Source organism: Bemisia tabaci, chromosome 3, assembly GCF_918797505.1.
Source record: "Bemisia tabaci chromosome 3, PGI_BMITA_v3".
Classification (NCBI taxonomy): Eukaryota; Metazoa; Arthropoda; class Insecta; order Hemiptera; family Aleyrodidae; genus Bemisia; species Bemisia tabaci.
Genome location: NC_092795.1, coordinates 25526836 through 25552406, shown reverse-complemented (window position 1 = coordinate 25552406; position 25571 = coordinate 25526836). Strand labels below are relative to the sequence as shown.

Here is a 25571-nt window from a genome sequence, read left to right as displayed (position 1 = left end):
CCTTTTGTTTTGTTTTGGTCCTTCAGTGTTTGGCCAAGATTCGGCTCTCCTTTTCAACAGAGTTGAATGAAAGTTTCCTACTCAGTGTTGATTCACTCAACTTATTCTAAACTTATCAGAAAGGTGACTTTGTATCAGGGAAAGGGAATATCCACATTTGCTAATTTGAGCCTGCAAAATTAGAAGAAGAATTTATGAATAAATAGCTCATATCTTTTGTTCTAGCAATTTCTTCATCTCAGGCTGCAAGCCTGGAAGGGTCAAAAGAAAGGCTAGCCTAACTTGGTTAGGAGCAACTCATTATGTCATTTACAGATTTTAACTTTCTGTTTGCCTGCTTAGTTTGGTTATTAGGAACCTCTACTCCCCTTACTTTTTCCTTTCAAGCAAGCTCAGTTGTAAATTGAGGTTAGTAAGTGTTAGGAAAGATCTTTCCACCTTCTCATGGAGAACTTCAGAAATTACTCCTTCACCACATCATTAGCTTCAATAATTACCAGCAAATTTCAAATTCACTCAGCAAAATGAAGCAGAGTAAGGAAAAGATATGGACACTAGAACTTGCCTCAGATAAGTTGGCTTTTGTAAGTATGAGCTCTTGACTGTCATGAGCAGTAGACCTGTTTAAGTTTCTGTACCTGGCAGGTTTGTTGCCTGCCATCAGTCGTCGATGGCTGTTGAACAACTGCAACACAGTCACTTGCAATCTGAAAGTAAGCAACTGCCAACTTATCTGACGCAAGTTCTGATGATAAAGAAAAACAAAAACAGGAGAATAATGTGCACACAAGACTCTTTTTATTGACACTGACATTCATTCGACATTTTAAAAGTAGTGAGAATGGAGCAACAATTACAGTCATTTGCAGCAGTTCATTTGTGCAGTCTATATTTTTTTCAACTTGAAGAAACTTCCTGTTGTTGTATTATTTTATCCACTTCTAAAAATTTGTGGAGAAAAACTTGCATCAGTCCTAGAAAAAATTTGTTGATGACAGAGTTCGCTTCAAATCAGCAGAGTTTTCAATTCATCAGCTAGAAGAAAAGAAGAAAAAACTGAAGCAGTTCAATCTTTTGGGACAGTAGGAAAAGTTAAAATGGTCCTCCTCTGTAAGATAATTTTAGTGTATTTTCTTGTAGACACATAAAAAAGTGGAAATTGAAAAAACCAGTAGTCTTTTTCAAGTGTTATAAATGTTTTATATCTTTCATTATAATCAATGTAACTGATGAAAATTTACTGATCGAGTTACTTATGAGGTCGTGATCATTGATCTGTAAAAAGTGAGACTGTATGAGAAACTTTTATGTTGAAAATTACCTCTTATAAGAAGTCTTTACTTATATGACCAACCGAATTGAGCTGGAGCTGAAAACTCAAGTTAATTTAACTGCAACAACTATGTGGAGACCCCGTCCTTATAGAGTTTCCTTATTCTATTGATTCTTGTTCATGCGATATTTGCACCCTGCATCAGGGCCGGATTAACCTACTTGCCGCCCATGGGCCGCTAGTATTTTGCCGCCCCCTTCTTATTCGTTTTGAAACATCAATGAAAACCATCGAATGAACGTGCCAGCGAGGGAAGGGTGCATAAGACGCGTTTACTGGTGTTGAACACACTTTTTGGGAAAGCCCTGTCAATACTACTAGCTAAAGTTCACGGAACTTAGCGCGGAAGTTAAGTTTGGTAAACCTATCTCTGTGTGGACAAGGCCTTCCATTCATAAGAAATGAACGAAAAAATAATGAAAGAACAAACATAAATGTAGATTAATGATTATTTTAAACTTCCGCCGCCGCGCCTCGCAGACCGCACTGTGTTTGACGCAATGCGTGAAGTATTCACGCAGTCTTGTAGGCGCTGATATGTGTTACATGCCGATCGCCGCGCCGAGGGCTTCTCCTTTTCAAGTCCTCGTCATCATTTCTCTCTAGGTAGGTAGGCAAGTCGCGCCATTCCAGGCCAAATTGCGTGTTTGGTTTCTCTCTTAACTCGACTAATTAAAGGTGCTGTCTCTTGTATCATTGAAAGACGACAAAAGTAGAAATTACTATACTCTCAGAAATTAGAGATTTTGTCGCCTTTTCTTGTTTGTATTTTTTTTTTCTAAATCTGAATTTTTTTTTATAACTACATTTAAAAAAATTGCAAAATTTGCCTTAACCTGGCCCTGCCCTGCATAACTTTAGCAGCAACATAGTTGTTGCAATACATAAATTGATTCTATTCATTCCTCTCAACTCGGGATTTTTACCCATTATCGGATGACATTCTAGGTGACGGTGGCCACCCCGGCCCAATCCTTAAAAACTCCCCCTAAAAAATGACGACCCCCCCCCCCCCCCAAAAAAAAAATCATTTCGGATGGAATTCTGTTCGTGAGTTTCTCAGTTGGAATGGGAGGGGGGAGGAGTACACAATTTTTTAGAGATTACAGCCAAATTTACTCGATCTCATTTACCGAAGAACCGAAAATGAGAATTTTCTTCGTCACACTCGGCTAGTTTGAAACCTTTTAATGATACTAACTAAGGAATTCCATTTCGCTCTCAGTACACATTACCTATACTTTTGCGTCAGAAACCTAGGCAACTTTTTTTGACCTTACGAGTGGTCGTATTCCCCTATTGGTCTCGGACATGCGCAGCCTAGCACTATATCACTACAATGAAAGGGAAATTCGTGAAAATGCGGAAAGGGTAGGGGGTGAAAATTCTGCAATGGACCAATAAGAGACTCGGTTACGTGGGACACGAACGATCACGTGAAAAGAGGTGCTGTCCGAGGAAACGAGATGGATATACCGCATGAATGACTCACGCTCACGTCTCCGAAGTACGGCGGGTTGCTTCACTCTACCCCCGATCCCGTTCATTCGATAACGATGACTTCCTCCCCCCTCTAGCAACCCCACCACTTGCGGAACTGAACCGATACCTTACCTAGATAATAGATATTCTAAGCGAGCTTATCACTTTTTTACGTCCACTTGTGCAAATTATATTTAAACTTATAGTAAGATTGTGCATTTAATCATGTTTTGTAGTTTCTCGGGAGGTACACTGGTGTGTTCTTTGGTTAATAATATTCGAGCAGCGTCAATCAACCTTCGAGTGAACTCAAGTTTTTGTTTTTATCTGTAATGTGCCACTTGCTACTTCAGTGAGCAAGATCATTCCAGTGTCTAGCATTTTTGCAGTTCGTTTAAGTTGTTAATCTTACGCTATTGTCGCGACGCAAAGTTTAATTTCCCATCTGATCCGCAATTAGTTGAGTCACTTAATCTTTCACAACGATCTGTAGAACTTCTACCCATGAAAATTTTTGAGGTTATGTGTCTCAAGATGTCCACCGTCAGGTACTTAGTTATTTTTAATTCCTTTATATTCTGTGTAACTTTGCCTGTTATTTCAATTTTTGCTGCTCTTTCATCAGTACCTTTCTCAAACAATTAAGATTGTCGTGTAGCTAAGTGGTTAAATGTGCTGAATTTAGTTGCCTCTTTTGAAGTGGGGCCTGTCTGCAGTGAAGAAGTTCGTATACTGTACGGAAACTTGGCTTAACGACTCAAGAATTAAGAGATTCTGTAAGAAAGGTGGATGAGAGACACGAATCTCTATATAAGACGTTTTTTAGTCTCGATATTGGTTGCATGTGACGGCCTTCAACTGCCTTGACAGATTAGAGATTTGTTGATAATCGGAGCGCTCTCATCTTGCTCTGCTTGGCTAATCGTAGTAGACGAAACCTTAATTTGGTTTACAGGAAAACATCGCATCCTGTACTTTTAAATAGTGCAAACTCAAAATTGTTGTTTTCTGGATCCTCAATAAAGGAACTGCATTGTCGGAGTGAGCTGCTTGGGACCGTTTTCAAATGGAATTATCTGATTCCAAATGGTCAGCATTTTTGGATTCCATTTCGATTACCCGATGACTCATGTGTTTACATATGAATGCTCGACCAAACGCTCAACGATCTCAAGAGGTTGATGTGAACTATCGGGTTGCGTTTACAAACAGCAGATTAAAACGAAATTAAGTCAAGTTTACACTAACAAGGCACCTTTGGACTACTCTTGTCAGCTTTTCAGATATATCCGTAATGATCTCTCATGAACTTGAAACTCAAATATTGAAGCAAGAAAATGAAACAATTTTTTTCACAAATTCAACTCTGAGGCAAATTTCACCTAAAAAGACCAAAATCATAGTATTTTTTCCAGAAACAGTTGCAGTTGGATAGTGCGTGTCTCCATGTAATTCTCGTTATTAAATATTAAGGTAAATTATGTGGAATTCCCAGTGTCTTTGATGTTTCATTATCTTCATATGTTTGTTCTCAGAAAATTTGTCAAAATGAACGGATGTGTATAGTATGGATTCTCCCCCGTCATGCTCTGTGACATTATCAGAGATTTTGGTGCTGAGTGAAGATAGCGGACTTCTCTTGACAAGTGATCACAGTGGCTCTCTCGATGTCGTGTCATCCTGCAGTGATCAAAGCTCTCATTGTTATTACACAATGGAGGTAATAAATAAATTTAATCATGATCAAAACTTCCTACTTCCGCTCAAAGACACCCATCCCATTGTAATAATGTTGTACATAAATATCCTTGGGTCAGTATTCTCACAAAGAAATATTTCACATATAATATTTGATATATTCAATATCAAGTAAAATATTTAAGTAAAGTAAGTAAGTAATCTGCACTTAATTTTCTTATTGCAAGGAATTACTCCATAACATTTTGTTGCTGAAACCATAAGGATTTACTAAAAAAAATTCCCGCTAGAGGAAAAGAATGAAGCAGCACAAATCTCAGTTTTTTCCTTCATGAACAGAGGGATCATTATTTGGACTACATTTTGCAATTTGAAACTATAAATTCTGGCCCGGTTTAAAAGCAACGTATGTGCCATTAGTTTCCCTACGCACATACGTGTTTTTTCAGATGAGCCAGAATTTATAGTTCCAAATTGCAAAATGCAGTCCATTTTGTGTGTGAATACTCCTCGCACGAGGAAGATAATTCTCGATAATTTTAAATGTGCATCTTGACTGTCACACTTATGAATTGATGAGTTTTGTTTCACTGAAATTCTGACTTGTTATTTCAGAATTTCATCTCTGGAGCATCATCATTAACGTTAATTTTGTATGTTTTCAGTGCCCAGAGAGCGAGGATGAGGAGGAAACCGATAAAAGCGGTTTGATTCATGACAACCTTTGCAATGAAAATTGTAATACTGTCAAGAGGTATCCAAAAAAGGTTCCAGAGATGGAGAAACAACTCATCCCGACCATTGATCCTCCACTCGAATTCCAAGACAAGCCTCCTTCGTCCAGTCATGATCTTTCAGTGGAGCTCATCCAAAAAGTTGCAGAAGAAATCACTGACTCTATTATTAGTGAGTGTATGAGGCTTTTCATTTCTGAGCACTTGAAACGAGATGAAGATCCTCCCAGCCTGAACAAAATGGATGCTAAAACAAGCCAAAAAAGGATGTTTTGGACGTCAGAACTAATTTACTCAACAAGCTCTCGTAGTTCGCTCTCTTCTTCTCGGCTCTCTAGTTCCCACAACTCACTTTCGGTCACTGCAGCCAACAAAGTTGATGACTCAAGTTTTATTACATCAGCAATGTCACATGATATCCTAAGCATTACTGATATGTACAATGTACCGTTAGATAGTGATATTTATGCTATCCCAGCGGACTCAGTGCGAGGGAAGGACAAGAAAAAAGTTCCACATAAGCTCTATCGATACAATACGTCTAAGAAGAAGGACCCCCTCTCGGCCATTGAGAGTAATGTATCCTCGTCCTTTTGTAATTACAATCCAAACCGGAAACAGAAACGCCATTCTACTCCTAGTCGATCCATGTCCACCCCAGCTTCCGGTGAACCTATTCAAATGACCCTTCAGCAAGTGCGACAGTTTTTACACAATCTGTACTCAAGTTCAAGTAGTGAAACTTTATCCAAAACGAAGCAAGCTGTTTACAAAAGTTACAACTTGAATGTAAACGATGGCCGGGGTCAAATTTTGAAGACCAATGGCAGTAGAAGGATTGTAAAGTGTAAAAAGAGTAAAAATTTAAGTAAAAAAACCAAAGATTCTTGTGATAATAAAAATTTATCATTTAATTCAAATGTAAATAATAATAATGTCAATAGCACTAGTAATAATAATAACTTAGATGGATTTAGTGATTTACAAAAAAACGGTGTTGATGGAGTAAAAAAACTGACACAACCGCCTCCAAGCAGAAGTAGTTTTAAGTCTAGTTTAAAGCAGACTCTGTGCAATTTGTTTCGGCTTCGAAAATACTCATCACCTGCAGAGTCAGAAACGCAACCCACAGACACAGTATTGGTCGTTGATGTGAGTAAACCACCTTTCCAGAAGCGTGCACTACCACCAGTTCCAGGTGTGTCCATCACATTTCCACAACCGGACGTTGAGAAGTTCAACCAACAAGATAGCATCATGGATTTTGCCACTAACATTGAGAAAGTGAAAGATGTAAGAAATATTTTGCTTAATCCCATTCATTTATCCACCCTAGATTTTCCTTTCTTTCTCTGTTCTCTTTTCCTCAGTTAATTGATTCACGCTCTTTCTTTTATTATGATTGCCATTTTGTGCAAAGCTGCCAATTAAGAAGCTCTCAAAACTCCATCGTATCGATAACAGAATTGCTATTACTCACTGTCTAAGGCTTTAGTCAGGAGGAAAGCGGAGGAGAGCGATAGGTCAAGGCTCAGCATCTTCTTGCTAAAAGCCCTGGCCTCAAGGTCCGAGACATAATCTCAGCAGTGAGTAGACTGTGTTATCTGATTTTTACTGGTTTCTTTTAAGAAACCAAAAAACAGATTACTTGTAGTAATCCGGCCAGTTTTGACTCGGATTTTTTCAATTAATGGAATAAAACTGTGTTGAACCTATGTCACAGTCAACATTGAAGGGTTACTGTTGTGGAAGCAACAGTAAATAAATGGTAATTTCTGGAGGATAACATAAGAAATTACTACTGAGAAAATCTATCTGTGAAATCTGTGGTAAAAATTATCTACTGAATGATACTCTTTATTCTATATTCATCCCCTCTTGTTTCAGTATGGCTGGTACTGGGGTCCAATTTCTGGTGAAGCAGCAGAGAAAATTTTGTCCAATGAACCAGACGGGTCTTTCATTGTACGAGACAGCAGTGATGACCATTATATCTTCTCCCTCACTTTCAAGCTGAATGGTTGTGTGCGGCACGTTCGAATTGAGCATGATCAGGGTAAGTTATTTCCAGGACTATGGTTGAGTCAAAGAGGACATTTCGTAAAAAACCTATTATTGTGGTGGAAATTTTTTTTATTTTCATTTGTGAGCAGCTTAAGAGCTACTGGCATTCAGTTAGAAGGTAGACGCCAGTGGATTCTCCTTCATTACTACAATGCCAATTTAAAATAAAGCCAAGTAATTCTGTATTGGTGTCTTTTTAAGCTTGAGAAATCAAGAAAACAGTTTGAAGGAGCAGTACTCATTAAGTTCAGCAGTGCTGATGTTCAGTGAGTCAACCTTAACCTTTATCAGAAATCTACCCGATTTCTGTTAAAGAGTCCCTTCTACAGCATGGAACTGCGGGTCATTTATTAAAGCCTGTGACTTTCAGGGTTTTCTGTGCATTGGCGGATCCTGCAAATTGGCAACATTGTTATTCTCCATTCAAACCTATGGAAATGTATTGATTCTTGAAGGGGCCAGGTGCTCCGACAAAAATCAATTATTTAGCATAGGTTTAAATTGAGGCAATCCGGTGTTGCCAAATTACTGAATCTGCTTCTGTTTCTGTGTAGGAATTGCATAATTTATAATAAGCACTGTCTGCGGTCAATTTAATATGATGTCTGCATTAAGAATTTAAGTCAGACGTTTTTCCTTGTTTTATAAATTTTACAATTTCTGAATTTTTGGGGAGAAGATATCTTTTAAAATCACAAACACAGATGGATTTTTTCTTCAAGCATAACTTGCACAATTGGATTAATCCGTTGCCTTTTATCAACTATCCAGCAGAATGGTAAATCATACTAGAATGGGCCACTAAACTCTTTCGTTTTTGTTATTACAGGTAATTTTAGTTTTGGTAGCTGTACAAAATTCAAAAGTCACACTATAGTCGATTTTATAGAAAATGCAGTTGAGCACTCCAGAAGTGGTCGCTACTTATTTTTTTTACATCGACGACCAATTCTTGGCCCCATGAGAGTTCAGCTTCTCCATCCTGTCTCAAGATTTAAGCAAGTTCAAAGCTTACAACACATGTGCAGGTACTTTTTCTGTTGCTGTTAATTTCAAAATCATGAAAAAGCCTTTAATGAAACTAACTTTACAATAAAACTGAAACCTGTCTGATTTCTAGACACTTCATTGTGCAGATCACCTCCGATTGATAGGCGAACGGCTCCTGAAAAAGTGGAAACAGTTCTCTATTTGCTAGATAGCTGTCAAAAGCGAGCCATCATGCTGTTATGTCAAATTGATTTGCACTTTTAACTGTTAACTAAGCTGTTAAATCGATTTGATATTAGAGAATTTGCAGATGTCTGAAATTAGATGACTCTCGTGTTTAAGAGGAAACTATTGAGTGAACTGAACTCGAGAATACCTTTGGTTCATGAATTGAACAAGTATCCGGAGAAGATATGACAAAATGATCTAATCTGCTAAAATACTTGTGTTAAAATGGGAAATGCTGCCAGATGACGTCACTAGGCGGTGCATTTTCTCACTTTTAAATCTATTTTTATACTATTTCCCATATCAGAAAAAATTATAAAAAATACTGTGAAATAAGCTCTTTAAACACTTTCAGATGAAGCAATAAAAAGTTGCATGCAAATTCTCCATTGTTTAAATAGATCCAATTACCCAAAAGCAGGATTTGAACAGTTCAGATTGGGTTGAATAATACTAACAGCTAAGACTAATCAAGAGTGCTGCTGTCGTTGCTCATGGAACCTCATGCATTATCGCATTTTGGAACCTAGAGTATCTAGTCATGAAGAGTTTATTGATGATTATATCATCTCATTAACGCTATCTTCACCCAAATAGGGTCCTTTGAATTATTGGAGACAAACTTGAGATTTTTTGGCACCTCACTCTGATGTTTTGTTACCTTGTTCCGGATCCGGACCCTTCTTAAAAATTCTGCAACACTGAATGAAGAATGTATGATGATGTATGAATGTGTAATGATTTTATTCAGAACTTAGTCTCTTTTATTTTTATGTTTGCAGGTTTGTAATTTTGAAACATGTAAGGAAAGATTTGATTCCTCAGCTACCGCTACCAAGAAGAATGATTGACTACTTGAATGTTCCTCACTATTATTCTGAAGAATTTTTTGAAGAAGAACAAACTGAAATCTCATCACCACTGCATTTTTTCTCTTTTGTTGCCCCACAATAATTCTGTTAATTTTTGCTTTTTTCCGCCATTGATTTAGACTGCATTTTGTAATTAGGGACTACCATTTTTGGCTCAACCACAAATGCACGTATCTCCAAAGGAAAACTAATGACATATACGTTGTTTCTTAAATCAGCTAGAAATAGTAGTCGTTTATTGCAAAATGCAGTCCATTTGTTTTCGGCCGTAAAAATATTGCAATTAAGTCTTTGCATGATTATTACGACGAAGACTGAAGTCCTCGCTGTATTAACTCGTCATTTTACATAAGGATTTGCAGACTTCTTTTATGAACAGATTCACCATATTAAATTGACCCCTTTGTCAGATTATGGTTTCATACTTCACATCTGCTCAATATTCTTTTTTCAAGAATCTATAGGTGTCGAATCAATGGAAAATTGAGGATAATTTTATCCTAAACTCTCAGGGGGCACAAAAGACTTTTCAGTCCATTTCAATCCAGATGGTGTTCATAAGGGTTCGTTTAAGAGACGAGTTTCCCCATTTTTCTCTCGGAGACATTTTATAACAGGCTTCTGTAGTAATTTTCATTTTAATTCATGCATTTCTGAAAAATTAAAAAGTGCAGTTAGTTTACAGTAGAAGAAGTACAGTACTTAGAAAGTACAAGAACTTCTTCGGATTTCTATAAACGCTTTCAACTAAGGAAGGAAGAGCTTAAAGTTGGGTGTCTTAAGCTCCCATTCAAATGTGCATTACCAAGAAAGACATGACATAGAGACATTGTTTAACAAAATTCTATAGAATGCAATGATTTCGGTGGAGAAAAATACAGAAACTTACTTCTGGAGCAACCCTTAATTGAAGGATGAATACGCCTTATTGCTCTCATCTCAAACATTTCTAGTTACATGAAGTTTATTCTCTATATTTCAATCCTATAAACTTCTAAATTAACGTAAATTAGGTCATTTGATAAATTCTCTTTTATCCACATAGACTGTGCTCCCTGTTATAAGTTCCTTTAGTTTTTTCTTTTTTTGCAATTTTATTTGTTTTAGTGTTTATTGGCAAGCCACATATTTCTCTTATCTTCTGAATATTTTTTATCAGTACCAAGTTTCTGTTTAATATCACTTACACCTTACTTTTTTGGTAACCAGGATGTTGCTCTTCTTGAAGCATTATGATGGCAAAAGTTGAAAAATGCTTATCATAGAAGTCTCCGCTTATGTCTTACTTCCATTTAAAAGAAAACTAACCCACAGTTTCTTCTGAAGATTCTGTGATTTTACTTTACTCATTCTAAAAAAAAAAAGTCACTCAAATTGTCAGGAGAAAGTTTGATTATTTTTCCTGAAAGAAAGGAAATATAATTGGATATTTTTTAAACATTGCAATTGAGAAATGATATGCATTTAGCCATAGATTATGCTCTACTGGTTCAACTTTTTCCGATCTCTGCCTGAAACTTTGTGGATGGTTTGATCAGTATCTGTAAAGAAAAAGTTTTAAGACTGTGAAACGCAAAAATCAAATGGTGTCAGATGATTTTAGAATCTAAGTTGTGAAAATAAGAGTTTCGTGTAAATATCTTCTTTTTTTAGTATTTTGAGAAATGACCTGTTGAAAGACATTACTCATTAATGATGCATGTTTTACCCATTCAATCTGAGATATAACTGATAAAGGTGCTAGAAGAAATTAAATTTTCTTCAATTCAACTTTCAATTTTGATTTAAAAGTACATTTTTAAGATTGGGGCTGGCAAAGTCAACATTGTATTTGTCTGGAAAGTTGAGAAAAATAGTCAAAAAAGGGACTTGCAAAGGCGTTAGATGATTTCTATAATTTATAGGGTGCCCATAGGTCTGGAAAATCAGGAATTGTCAGATCAGGGAATACTGGGAAAAGTCAGCTCTGAGTACATTCAGAATAGTTAACAGAGGAATAATACTCGAGGAGGAATTGCAGTTTTTATTATTTTTTTAATTATTAATGTCTAAAGAAAAAGGGTTTACATGTTTCAGAAAATCGTAGTAAAATGAGTTCCAAATTTTTTTTTAATTTTCAGTTCTAGGCCTGCAAATTGTTGATGAGAAAAATTAAGGAATTTTTTCCCTTGAGTCTGTAGACATCCTGAATTTAATTAAGAGTTCCTCATGGAAGAAAAAGTTTACACGACAATCAGATGTATTATGATCGGCAATTTTTTTTTTCTTCCTTTCTTTTGTCATGATACAGTTAATTTGACATTCCATTGCAATAGTTTTTTTTTTTATTTCTGTTGTATTCGATCATTTTTTTTTTTTTTTTTTTTTTTTTTTTCATTTACTTCAATTCGAACTGAATCAATAAGACACCATGTGTCTAAATTTCTGCCTCTTGTCAGCAATCTTGATTGAAACAATGCTCTCTCTACCGCTTAAATAAGCCCCTTTGCCTTTCCTTTATTTCGTTGGCTACTCACTGTATTAGACTGTAATTGATCTTTCTTTTTTCTTTTTTTTCTCTCCACTGTCTTTACATAGTCTAGTAATTTTGCAATAGTGAGAACAATGTGCTTTTATCTTCTTTTTTTTTACAATTACATGCCCTGAGGTGAAATGGAAAGTTAATTCAGAACCTTCTAAATGAGTACCAAAAGCTCTGATGAATTCTCAGTAATTACTTAGTAATCATGAACAAAGAATTTATTCATCCATAAAAACCTAAGATTTCTGTCTTTGATTTCCGATGAAGCTAACTTTAATTGCAAGAAACTCTTTGATTATGTAATGACATTGTGGTATGGTTATTTCATTCAAGAAGTAATCTGTTTGATGTTAGAAGTTATATTTCATGTTTAGGTGTTTATGTTATCTGGATTGATTTTATCTCAAGTTTTAATCTCATAGGTAAATTTTTAAGAAGTCCACTTTTCTTGCCTTTTGGTGCCCAAAGAAGAATTGTATCTGCTTCTATGTTTTGCTGATTGCCTCGTTTCCTTCTCACAGAGCAATTAAAATATAATTGAATCGCTGCAGAATTTAACATGCGACTCTATAGCAATTATCAATGATAATTAGAGCAGTTATATTTTAACAATCGGTCTCATTATTGGGAAACTTTTCTCTGGCAATATTCCGTCAATCTTAATTTTTTTCTGAGCTTTTACTTTCTTTCTATCCCCTTGAAGACAGCTGTAAAATTTCTCTCCTAGTGATGAACAAAATTCATATTTTAATTTTTTTTAACCTCTAAATTTGCCATCAGTAGCTTTAATGATGTTTGCAAAACGAATGGTATTGAATTACCTGAATAGTGATCTGCACTCAGAATTTCTGCCTGGAAAATTTGAGTTAATATGTTTCGGAAAAGTCTCTCTGTGAAAGTTGTTGAAACTAATTTTTAAAAGCTGCACTTTTTTCCACTTAAGCATTGTTCTAGCAGTGCTTGAGTCTGCGTACTTGTAATTAAAATTGATATCTGCTTTAATTGCTGTCTAAACTTTTTTAATTACTGAATTCGTTGATGATTATTTGTTCACATACATTTTTCAATGTACCTATTCTTGAAAAGCCTCGGGCTGGATCTAAAATATTAGAGCTTCAGCCATCATGCACCACCAGATCAAACAATCTGGAATTTTTTATTCTGCAAGAAGCCTCAATCTTTATCTGTGTTAACATTTGTAAAATTTAGTGAATGCTAATTAATTAATAAACTTTGGTCCCTCATTTACTCATTAGTTTTTTTCTCTCATTCGTACTAGTCAAAAGCCGAGCACTTTGAGCTTTAGGTACATTTTTGAGTCTACAAATTGAGGTTTTCAGAATAGTTACTGACACAATTCTTTTGGATTCTTCTTTTCTCTCTTTTTCCTCCCATTAATGCAACGTAAAATATCATGAGTGGCGGCAGCCACATCCGGGCAGGTAACCTATCCTCCAACAATTGGCAACACAGCACAGCCCGGTCGAGGCAATGACACCATAGCTACACGTACTTGGCTTATTTGGGTTTTTATCAAAGACACCAGGAGAAATTTTATCTGTTTTATTCTGATCACAGACCGATTTTACATTAATGCAAGATGTTAATAAAAAAAGTTTCATCTGATAAAATCTCTTTAGAGAGGTAAAATTTTTGGCTTAAACAACATCGCATGGAATATAAAAGAGTTCAGTGTTAACTAAAGTTTTTTTGTAATATGAGTTATGCCATTTAAACCTATAAGAAAGGATCGATAAACAGGGTAATAATCGATTCTTTACCATAGGTTTAAATGGCACAACAATCGATACATCGCAATTCATGCCACGCCACTGAATAAGACAACTGTGTTGTGCCCGTACATTTTTTATTTGAGAAAAAAGCTATTAGAGAAGAACCAAAATTTTGCCGTATGATGACAGAGTGTGGCGCAGCATTACATCAATTTCTAAGCAAGGCAAATTCCACTTGTCCGCAAATCCAACTTAGTAATGGAGCCATATTTACAAGAGAAAATGCTTTTGAAAGAGGTAACTAATTCACTTTAAGCAAGTTCCTTTCAAACTCAGCAAATGAATGGTTTAATTTTTGAAGCTCATTATGCTCAAAAGGTTATACATCATATGGGAAAATGACAAAACTTAGTGCTCAATGCTGGACTCTTTTGTGTTCCACACAATGGCTTTTAAATTCCAATAATTTGTATTGAGGAATATAAAAATTTTAGAGGCCTCTCAGAGTTTGGGACCTTTATGTGTAGGGGTCACTTACAGTGTACTTTTGGGAAATATCATGAGCTTACGCGCAAAAACAGGAGGTTCAATCTTCAACCTCCCCGCATTCTCTTCAATGAAACAATCTGACTGCTTAAGTTTAAAAATTGTAAATTTAAGAGAAAGATAGTTTTGCAGTGATAAACTGGATACTGGTGTCTCAAAGTGCTTGCCTAGACAACATACTAATTTCTAATGCTGAATCTGAAGGGAAACACAAAAAGGAAAATAACAAATATGAGGCAGGTGGGGAGAAATCCTGGGGAAAACTGAATCTGTCAACTTAAAAATTTATTAAAATAGAGTTGCAAACTGTAATTTCCTTTCAGAATAGCGATGACAGTTCCATAGAGAATCAGAAATTAATAAACATAAAATTGCTGAAACAACCTGAATGAATTCATTATTAACACTAACAATAAGAGGAAACCGAAATTCATAAAATATTTTGTGACAGAGGAATAATTTTAAAATAGGTACAGGAAATTATTAAAAACTATTTAGTGAAAATAAATCATATTATCAGAGGATACAATTTTTCAACATTGTAAGATTATCCAATTTTTCTGACAAAATTTTTAGAGATTGTTGTATAAAGGTATGGATACAGGGCTGGATTTATGATTTTGCTGCCCTCAGATTTCAAAAGCAATGACTTTCATTATTTCTTTGCAGTTTAATTTTGTGTCATTTTTCTTTGCGGCAAAACAGGTTGAAGAGCAAAGAAAAAAAAGACAGTCACTTTTGAAATCTGCCACCTTGTCTCGGTAACTTTCTGCCCGGGGCTTCAGCTTCTCAAACTCTCCCTCAATCTATAAAGAGTTGGACAGAATTGAATGAGTCCTCACTTGAGAAACATATATTGGCCGAGTGACTAACTCAGTAAATATGACGAAGTTGCTATACTTTCATAACGGAGTTGTGATCGGAGTTCCAAAGATCAGTGGTCCTTTCCCCCGGCTCTTCACTCGGAATGATCAACAGAATTCTTATCAAACCGCCATAAAATCTGTGGATCTGCACTTGTTAGATACAGTTTTTCGGTAACAAAATTACAAATGCATCTCCTTTGATAAAGGAGAACTTGAAAAAAAAAAAAAAATACACCACCACACAATAAGATTTTCCAGTTTAAGGTATCATTCTTCTCACTCAAAATCTATGTTGGAGTGCAATTGCAATTGCAAGCCATTCCACCACAAAAAGAGAACTCTTTGCTAATTTTGACTTATGACAAAAGAAATTATAGATCGCTATCATCTGCATGATAAAGTTCACTTAGTAACCTATAAAAATATGAGGGTGCATGTCCACCGATGTTAGATATTAAAAGAGTTATTAGTTCAGGGGGTACATAATCAAAAACTGGATTGTAAATATGAACACCTTTGAAAATAGATGCTTCTGAGTAACTTAAAACGCCTTCAGGTGACGCAAACGTATTAAAGAAATCCCTATCATATGAACACAGAAAGTGAGGGCTTAATTTATACATTGGAGCAAGGACAATAACTGGAACAGAATAGTGCTTTGCTGCCAAAGCCACAGCATGACTCCCGCTAATTGCTCTCAGACCACCATTGGCCATAATTGTGTGTGTACCAAGTATAACTTTGTTGACTCTGGACATGATACCAAAAATAGTAGCATCGGACACTACAGTGGTCTGAATTTTATTCTTGGCTAAACTTGCCGCAAGACTATGTCCTTGATTTGATGGTGCTCCTTCAGCAATGATGACTTCAAACTTACGGTCTAGAGCAGCTCTCTTCAAGAATGCTTCCACAGATCTCGAATGGCCAAGGGTAAGGATGATCTCATTGGCATGAATGTGTTCTCTAGCTTGCTGCGCAACATTGTCGCCGCTTGTCTCTAGTTCCATTTGAAATTCGCTAATGTGATCAAGAATTGCATTCTTGAGTTCAGGTACAATCGTAGTATAATCATCGACACCACCTTCCGATTTAACTATTTTGTGCAATGATTCCTGCTGATCGGATTCTTCTTGTTTACTTCGATGGAGGGTTGAATACTCCTCCCTGATAATTTTTAATATTCGACGCACTGAATTTCCTACTGATGAATGTCTTGGTAAAGCAGTAATTAAAATTTTACCGTTTCTGGTTATTAGATCAATTAAATCTTGAGCAGAGTTCCAGTTTGATTGCATCACATAGTTTTTCAGCAGTTCTACAGTGGCAACAGACAGATTGAAGGAGCCCACTAATTGTTCTGAATTCACTTTGAAGATAAAGGAGCTAAGCTCCTCAGGGATATCGACACCGATCATGATTAAATTACGAAACTCTTTCCGTGAACGTGAACACGCTTGGAAAAATTGAAAATTAATAACTAACTCATTAGGTGATAAATGATAAAATCCAAGACACGCAACTCACGCAACATAACCTCAAATAAACGTAAACTGAAAATCTAAAAATAGAAGCGTTTTTTTAGTGATTAGCCTTGTACGCCTGATGGCAACTCGTTGATGGCAACGGCAGCGGGCCCCCCTGGCCGTTGAGACCAGTTGAGTTATAATACACGTCATCAGTAGCCATCAGTAGCCATCTGCTGGCCATCTGCCATCAATCAGATGAAGCTGAACAAAGTTATAAAAACTTCTTATCAGAAAGAGCGGGAAATCGGTTTATTTACTTTTATTATCCTGAATTCCTGAATGATAATGGAAGTTGAGTGAATAATTTTACCGAGGGAAATGGAGTGATATATCCTCTTCATTTATCGTTTATTTCGTGCAGTTTAATCAATTTTACTCCAAAAATAAGTTATCCCTGAAAATCTACAATGAATACTCATTTTCCATCTTCGTGAACACATAAAGATGGACTAATCTTTCATCATTGAGGTGTTGTCACTGAGGTCGGTTTTGTCCTTTGCAATATGTACCTAAAACTGTTCAAGTATTATCATTTCAATATTGGTGACGAAGGATTTTTCAAGAGCATTAAAATTTTATCATTCAAAATCCAAATTAAGTTCAAAGTCTATTTTCTGTGCATGCTCACTTTCGGTGAATGCAGTCCAAATTGTGATGGTAGGAGGAAGCATTATCAGCATTGCTATCCATCTCCTTCTAAAGCTAGAAGTGTAATTCTGTTCTTCAATTGGACATATTTCTGTCAAACGGAATTAAGCGCCAATTTGAGTTCCTTTTGAGGAATTTAGAATGCCGGATAGCGTGTTCTGTCTGTCAAACGGAACTAAGCGCCATGGAAAAGCATTATGAGTATAGGATGGAATGAGCCCGACGCCCGGCTTCACCGCCAATCCAAGTCCCCCTCTACCTTCCTCACCCTATGGCGCTTAGTTCTGTTTGATAGAAATACGTCCAATTATCAACAGCTGATTTAATTAGGATTATCCAATTGTGGAGTATTCTCATCCTTGAGAATGTATAAGCATCGCACTTTCCAACTGTCGCAGCAAAATCCTAGTCATCTTGGACATTTTTGGTGCCAGGTGAAAATTAGAGCATGTAGAAGCAGAATGTAGGAATTCAGCTGTCTTACTACTTTGACTAATTCTCCTCTGTGCATGCATGTGTGCAAAGTATGCAATATTCCATTTTGTCCCGAAGTTGTATCTTATTGAACAGAACTAATTGTTCGGTAATTCATTATGCATGATTTTATAGGAGCAGTAATACTTTAACGTTCTCCTCTCAAGTGAAGTTTCACCCACGTAATAATCAGAAATCTCTAAAACCTCTCTCGAATTGAATTAGCCATGCAATATGTTGAAATGGTGATCACTGCCGATACTTGTTCACAATCAAATTTACAGCCAGATGAATGCTACAAATGAAGGAACTTCATGGTTTATCTGCCTATTATTGTGTGCAATATTCCATCGTTATCTATGCATTATTTGAATCAATATATATCTTTTTCTGTGACTTAGACACCTGTAACTTGTTTTTACAGTCTGTAATTTTTAAACTATGTCTTATAACCCAACATGTTTTTTTATTTTCCAAATGTAGAAATAAACTACAACATACAGCCATGGAGTCCAGCGAAAAAATTCTGACGACTCACTTCAACAAGACCTCAAAATACAAGTTGATCGTGAAGAAGTGGGAAAGTGATTTCAAAAAAGTTCATGGAAACAACCCCAACAGGGTATGTTCTTTACTTACTCCCTTATTTTTCATCCCTAAAGCAATAATTTATTTTTACTGTGAAAGAGTTCATGAGAAGAACCAATTTCCGAGAGGAATCCAGAAACTTCGATGAAGGCTAAACATTTTTTCTGGAAGGGAGAAGAGAGCAAGGGATCATTCAATCTTCATGAGCTCTAAAGATATTGAACTGAAGTATCGATGGCCAAAGTGCAAAACATCGTATTTCTGTCTGCTGCGTTATAGACTTCCTTTCATTCTTTATTTTTTCTTTGAAAAACCAGTCACCTTATTTTTTTCAAAACTTCCTGATTTTTCCCTTCTGTTAGCAGGATATTTATTCAGTATAAATTTCAAGCTGCTTGTTTTTCCCGAAAAAATAATATGAGAGTGTAAATTGTGAAACTTCGGGATGGAGACACATAGGTAGTTTCGTGACCACCGATATTCTGCTATATTTTTCGAGGAAGGGGCTTAAAGCATTCTAGCAGGCAACAGGCCAGGGTGATTTAGACATACTTGATTTTGATTTTTGATTTTTTTATTTGATTTGCAATTCAAACAGAGACAATAGTCATCTTTTTGGCAGGAATAGTATATCTGGCTAAGTGATTTACAACCAAAATACATAAAAAGACCTACAAGTCTTACTTCCAAAAAAACTGTCTGGAAAGCAGAATTTTGAATTTTGGAAATTTTTAACCTTGCTATACTCAAGAAAGCATCTTTTGGTCAGGAACCGTTGGTGTCACATTTTCTTTGCCAGCGAGTGTGTTATTGCAGTAAAATATCTGTTGAAAGTACATTACTATTTTTTGTCCACAAGGTGAAACATTGAAAGATATTGATGAAGTATATTGGTTGTTTGTTCCTTTTCATTATTTTCCACAAGTTTTGGCTGTAGTACATCACAGGTATTTATACACTGAACCATTTAAGTATTAAAATTGTAAATAAATAATAACCTAGCACTGCCTTTTATAACGTATCAAACATCGAACGTATCTGCCCAAAACGATTCAATTGTAAAGTTTTTAGTGACAACAGCTGTCATCTTTCATGCCTTTTTCTTATTTTAGTCTGTAAATAACTTCTTCTTTTCTCTTTTTCAGAATGACATCAAAAATGCACCATCAGACATTAAAGCTGCGTACAAAAAATACTGGATGCTCAAAACCAATGAATTGGAAAAGTCTTTTATGGATTCTACTTTTGATGACTGCTCACTTAATGATGATTTTACTACTGACGATTTAAGGGTAAAAGAGCAAACTACATCTCCAGAAACAGATCACAGTCAGGAGAGGACGCATAATCTTGAGAATGATTGTTTTGTTCATCCTGGAGACACAAGAATCTCTACTCAACTGCATGAAAATAAAGAAAAATCTCCAGTAATTTCGCATTCAGTTACAGAAGAGAATACAGAATCGAATATCATTGACAATTGTTTAAGAAAATCCGATCCTCTGAAAGAGTCCAACCTAGATAATGTCCATTGCTCCAAGTTTTTAGAAATGCCTGAGCAGCCTAGTAAATCTGAAGACAGCTCTGGGAAGTTTAGCTTATTAAAAGAGTTGGATTCAAGTAACATGGACTGCCCGAAGGAACAAGTAAAATGTAACCCAGGAAATTCCACCACTGATATAAACGACCTAGAAAAATTAAATGACAAAGGTTGGGGATCACACCTGAACAAAACCATGGAAGCAGCTAAAAAATCAAAAAGTCTGACGAAATCTGTTTCGTCCCACTTTCTAGAAAAACTGTTTGTTGGCTCTAAATTCAAGAAAAAAAATCCCAGAAAAATCAAATCATTTTCTCGACTTAATAGTCTAAAAAAAGAAGAATTGTCTGGTAAAGAGCCTGCATCCTCAAACCATGAAGATGGATTTCCAGTTTTAAAAAAAGACTTGAACAAACAATCAGGAGCAGAAAAAGTAATGACCGACAGTGAGAGTGAATCAATGACTAGAGACCTTGATGATTTAGTCAAAGATCTTGTTCCTTTTAACTCTGTAATTAGTAATGTGAGTATTAAAAAATCTAATCCAACATTGAGTAATGTTCCTAAACCTCTCATTGGGGAAACAGTTCCTTCTAGTTTAACCTGCAGTAGAAAGTTGGACAAAGGATGGCTTGAGAGGTGCAATGTACGCAGTAGCATAGATTTGATGAAACAGAATTCTTTCGACTCTGGTATTGATGTCTCTGATAGTAATGTCAATACCTCAACTCAAAACTCATCGACCAGTACATTTGAAGCTAGTCCATTCTCACCTGACAACTTTGTCTTTAGTGGAAATACCTCCAGTCTCAACACTGACAACAACCCCTGTGATAAAAATAATTTTAGTTCAGAAAATAAAGTTGGAATATCTCATGATGATCCGTCCATTGATGACGATGACAGTAGTGATGAAGATCTTGTTTTTGACAGTGACTCAGAAGGAGAAAGGTCAAGAAGTAATTTCAGGTTTAGTAATAGTTCATTCAAAAATAAGTCTGTATCCAAGCCTAATCCAACGGAGGCCACTGAAAACCATGTTGAAAATATTAGCAGCTGTGAAATCAGTCGATCGTCCAACTTCGCGCATGATTTCTCCCTGAAACCAGAAACCTCCACAGAACTTAGCAAGGATACTGGTATTCTTGGTGCAGAAAGCAGAAAAAGACAGTGTACAAACGATGATAGTTTCATGGAATGTAGGTTATTCAAACGACTCAAAGAGACTGACTCCACAATTTCTCCAAATATTTCACCCATCGCCAATGTGCCTCTTAAGAACCAGAAAATTAAAGAGTCACCGATTTCACATATTGACAAGCGGAAAGAAGAGATATTGAAAAAAAAACTAGCAAGTGGTAAAGCAAATGAAAATTTTGTTCGCATTAATATCCAAAAGAAAGTATTTGTACGTGGTAAGAAAACAATGACAAACTCAAAATATAAGAAACAGCAGTGGAAGGCAAAGAAAAAATTGCAGAACTACCAAACTGGCCGGAGCTTTACGTCTGATGGTGATTTTCAAACTTGTTTCAAATGTAATGAGATTGGACATTGGGCGAAAGATTGTTGTAAAGGTAATGGACTTTATATTATTACACCACTTCGTTAAAACAATCATTAGTAAAATGTTAATTTCATGAATACACTTGTGAGTGTCTAGAAAATAAAAATATGTACCCAAGCTGGCACACATGCACATAAATGTCATGAATGGAACTCATAACTTCCTCATGGAGAATTAATGGATGGCAGTTTCTGTGTTTTGTAGGAAATCTCATCACCTAAAGTTCTGTGCAAAACCTCAGGACCTGCTTTCTAAGACTCTATTTTCAAGAAAATAACTGCAAAAATTGCCTAATTAAGTCCTTTAAATTGGACTGGATCTTGTAATGAGGAGCTACCATTTCTGACTCATTCGCAGAAGCACCTATCAACACAGATAATCCAATGGCACATAATGGTATCCAATGGTTTCTAAATTAAGCCGAAAATAGTAGTTTCTCATTGTGAAATGTAGTCCAATTTGTACTTTCTAAGAAAAGAATCTTTTTAGGTCCCTTATAATAAAAATGGTTAAGCTGCTTGGATATTCTGAATCCGATCCAAAGAGAAGAAAAAATCTTTCACACTGTTCTTTAAAAAAAAGAAGTTAAAAAATAATTAAAATATTCCTTCAGAAATTCAGAATTGAAATGTTCAATGAAGAGTTTCCTCTTTTATCCTAAAAATTTTCAAAGTGTCATTAAATGCTTATCAGAAAATCAAGTTTTAACTTCTACTTTTTCCTTTGTTTATCAGGTCAAATTCTTTTACCCAAGGAAGAGGGTGATGATGAACTTGACTGTCCTTTCCCAACACTAGAAGAAGCTGAAGAAATAGCCAATGAAATGAAAGAATCGGCTCATTTGAGGAAGAATCAAATGAACCGAGACAAGGTAAAAATAATAATTTGTCTCTCTACAATTAACTTAGTAACTTTTATCACAATTGTGATTTGACTTTTCTTGTATGGGACATTTTCCAGCATGAACCCGCCAAGCAAAATTTTTTCAAGGAGCTGTAATCAAATGATTGTCATTAAAATTCAAGGTTTCCAGCAGTCGGGAAATTCTGAAAAGTCAGGCTCAGGGAATTTACGATGATCTGGAAAAGTCAGGGATAGTTGGAAAATTCGCAGGAAAAGTCAGGGAATTTGAAACATTTTTAGTCCGGTTAAAACAAAAATACTTTGGGAAAATCAGGGAATCAGAAAATGAAGAGATGACAAAAACTGGAAAATCGTAACTTTTCAGTTTTTATAAGTAAACACATCTAGTATAAATTCAAAATCTCATCATTGGATGGAATTCTCTGACAAATGAACAACAATTTTTGGTAGATGTTGCAAACTTTGGAGCCTTTCCATCCTCTCTTTCATATAATAGCTGCTGTTATCTCCAAAACTTTGAATTGTTCCAGAGTCAAACATATTTAGAATTTATGGGCCATTCTTGTGATGAACAGTGCAGAATTTTAAGTTTAATCCTTACTAGTGTAAATATCAGTATCATCAACATATTGGCTTTTGAGAAGTTAAGAGTATTTTTTCTACATACCTTGTATATCACAGCAAGCAGGGTATATTCAGTTCAAGTAGGGATGCAGAAAATGCTCGATCTTGCGCCTGCCGCAGCTTGTGAAAATAGGGGGAGGCCCTTCTCAATGTGGAGAAAGGGAATAATGTCTAGGGTCAAAAGATAGGAATTGTAAGACAAAAGAAGAAAAAGGTCGTAACCAAGGAGATTGGAGGGAAACTTTGTGGAAAACCGGCGAGTGGGTGCGTGAAAATATGGAAGCTCGGAAGATTCTGTATTCCTGAGTGCAAGCTGCCTTCACAGCTTTTTCATAAGTAGAAGATAAACAATAAATCTTTGAAAAGCAGAGACTATGACGAGTTCTTGTCAAGAAGTTGAGAATTGAATATTTCCGCCAGTGTAATTGTTATTTTATTACTATAGCTGCCAAAAGAAACATACAGTGAAATGCATTTTATCAGCAAAGTGGCCGTAAAAATTGTGCTGAATGTATTACTTAATTTACTAAATCCTCGTTTCATTACATCTACAATGGCGTTAGCAACTTAGGTGCATCAACTAAAATACTTAGGTACAATATCACATGTCATTTTGTAGTTGTGGAAAATTTTCTTCTCATAATTTATGTCGATGTCTACCTATGTACATCATTTGGATTCAACTAATGATCTTTTTCAGGTTCAAACGGTTCAGACAACATATGAATTGGAAAATACTGTTGCCCCACCTCCCGAAGAACTAGTAGACAAATTTTCACATGTAGAACCCTACTTTGGAACAAATGAGGATGGCTCTTTAATTGGTAATCGCGTTTTGATCAAATTTCTCTCAGCATTTTTCTTACATATGAACCATCTTTTGTTTCTTTGGTCTTTTCTCGAGCTCTCAAGTTCTTCAGAGGTCGAGCTTCTGTCGCCGAAACAATACTCATAGCTGTGTGGCCCCCTCTGACTTTTGAGGGAAAGTTTTTTTTTGAACCCTTTGGCCCATCATCCTCCAGAATCAGATTTGAAACCCTGCTGAGGTCCACTCTCATTTTACTGCCAATTGCAGTAATACATCAAGCTCAGAAAAATAACTAATTTGTTTCCTCTTTTGGTAAATAGCACTGCCAATCAGAAGGTTGAAAGGTATGATTCTTTTAAGTAACTACAGAATATCATATTGCCATTATTTTTAACCAAAGCTAGCACCAATGCAGGTAGGAATCTGTGAAATTTCTCCAGAAACCACATCTCCCCTTCTATTACTCTCCCTTACCACATTTGGTCTAATATTTGAGCAATTATTTTTCAGATACTCCTTTAGAAGTTCTAGACGCTCTTTTAGAATTTGACCACAAACAGTTCCGGCCAGGACAAGAAGAAGCTGTCATGCGAATTCTGTCCGGTAAATCCACGCTAGTCACTTTATGCACTGGAGCTGGAAAGTCACTAATATATCAGCTACCTGCTTTCATGTATGCCCGAAGATCAAATTGCATTACACTCGTCGTGTCTCCACTCATTTCTCTGATGGAAGATCAAGTAAGTGGGTATTTATATTAATCCAGAAATACGGAGGTCATTTTCAAAATCAGAGCTAAAAATCCACACAGATTCCATAATCAACTTTTCAGCAATCAAACTCGCGATGACTATTGTTATCAATGCATGGGCCATGGATTGCAGCAGAGGGGCAGTATAGTCTACGTGCATTTTATTTAATGTACTAAAGGAACTTGCAAATTATTTACTAGAAAGCTACAAAGATCCAATTTATACATAATTTGACATCATGGCAATTATCTTTCATAATTTTTCTGTTATGACCTGTACTGAAGCCTTAATACCGTAAATATTGATGATGAAATGAATGAATGTTCTCTCTTTTTATTTTAGATTCTTAGGATACCATCCTTCTGCAACGCAGCTTGTCTTCACACTAATCAAAATGAAGCACAAAAGAACAAAATTTTGGACCGCCTAAAGAATGGAGAAATCAATGTATTACTGGTTTCGCCTGAAGCAGTTGTTGCCAGCGATCGTATGGCTAACAGTGGATTTTTGCGATTCCTTCCTCCGATAGCATTTGCTTGTATTGATGAGGCCCACTGTGTTTCTATGTGGTCTCACAATTTCAGGCCGTCCTATTTGATGATTTGCAGGGTAAGATTAATGGCTGGAGTTGTAATTCTAGTCATTCTATGGTGTTTTTTTGAACCAAAATTGAATGGCAATGCAATGATTTTGCATTTGAAAGAGAGTTGCAAGAGACTTTATTACAATCGATTCCGTATTTTTGGACTATATAGTTTCATATTCTTCTTTCCTTTTCCACACTCCATCATTTACTCAATAATGTTATTCTATCAAGACACGGCAGATTACCTTCGTTTGACTTCTCCAAGGACAATACTATAATACCTAAATGATCCACTAATCACTCATCTGGCTCAACAATGAGGCATTTTTACGGGTTAATTTCTTTTTTTTCTTAGTTTTTTTCTTACATATTTTACATGTTTTTATGCAATTTTCATTGTTGGGCTTTTATGGTATCCGGCTCAGGCCTCCACAGCAATCTCCTAGACAATCAAGGTATTATGAGAGTGTCGTTATTATCTACATCTCACAACGTACTCCCATATCGAAGAAAAGATTCACCTA

General features: G+C 35.9%; 3 protein-coding genes across 3 annotated transcripts in view; 2 read left to right on the top strand and 1 right to left on the bottom strand.

The window, feature by feature from the left end:
- The first annotated feature begins 2901 nt into the window (after nt 1-2901).
- LOC109031120 (uncharacterized) lies at nt 2902-13170 on the top strand. Its single transcript, XM_019042464.2, has 6 exons — nt 2902-3363; nt 4351-4535; nt 5179-6540; nt 7135-7303; nt 8141-8339; nt 9312-13170. The coding sequence occupies exons 2-6, from the start codon at nt 4383-4385 to the stop codon at nt 9481-9483; spliced, it is 2055 nt and encodes a 684-aa protein (XP_018898009.2). The 5' UTR covers nt 2902-3363; nt 4351-4382; the 3' UTR covers nt 9484-13170.
- A 300-nt stretch (nt 13171-13470) lies between these two features.
- Nucleotides 13471-16624, bottom strand: eIF2Bbeta (eukaryotic translation initiation factor 2B subunit beta). The gene has a single exon (XM_019042466.2). It carries the CDS (start codon nt 16483-16485, stop codon nt 15439-15441), a length of 1047 nt encoding a protein of 348 aa, XP_018898011.1. The 5' UTR covers nt 16486-16624; the 3' UTR covers nt 13471-15438.
- A 236-nt stretch (nt 16625-16860) lies between these two features.
- RecQ4 (RecQ4 helicase) overlaps nt 16861-25571 on the top strand; it is an 18977-nt gene continuing 10266 nt past the window's right edge. Inside the window, exons 1-7 of the mRNA XM_019042429.2 lie at nt 16861-17078; nt 18202-18340; nt 19452-21423; nt 22148-22284; nt 23602-23725; nt 24220-24449; nt 24804-25070. Of these exons, the coding sequence (XP_018897974.2) occupies nt 18224-18340; nt 19452-21423; nt 22148-22284; nt 23602-23725; nt 24220-24449; nt 24804-25070 (2847 nt within the window). The 5' untranslated portion in view covers nt 16861-17078; nt 18202-18223. The remainder of the gene's footprint in view (nt 17079-18201; nt 18341-19451; nt 21424-22147; nt 22285-23601; nt 23726-24219; nt 24450-24803; nt 25071-25571) is intronic.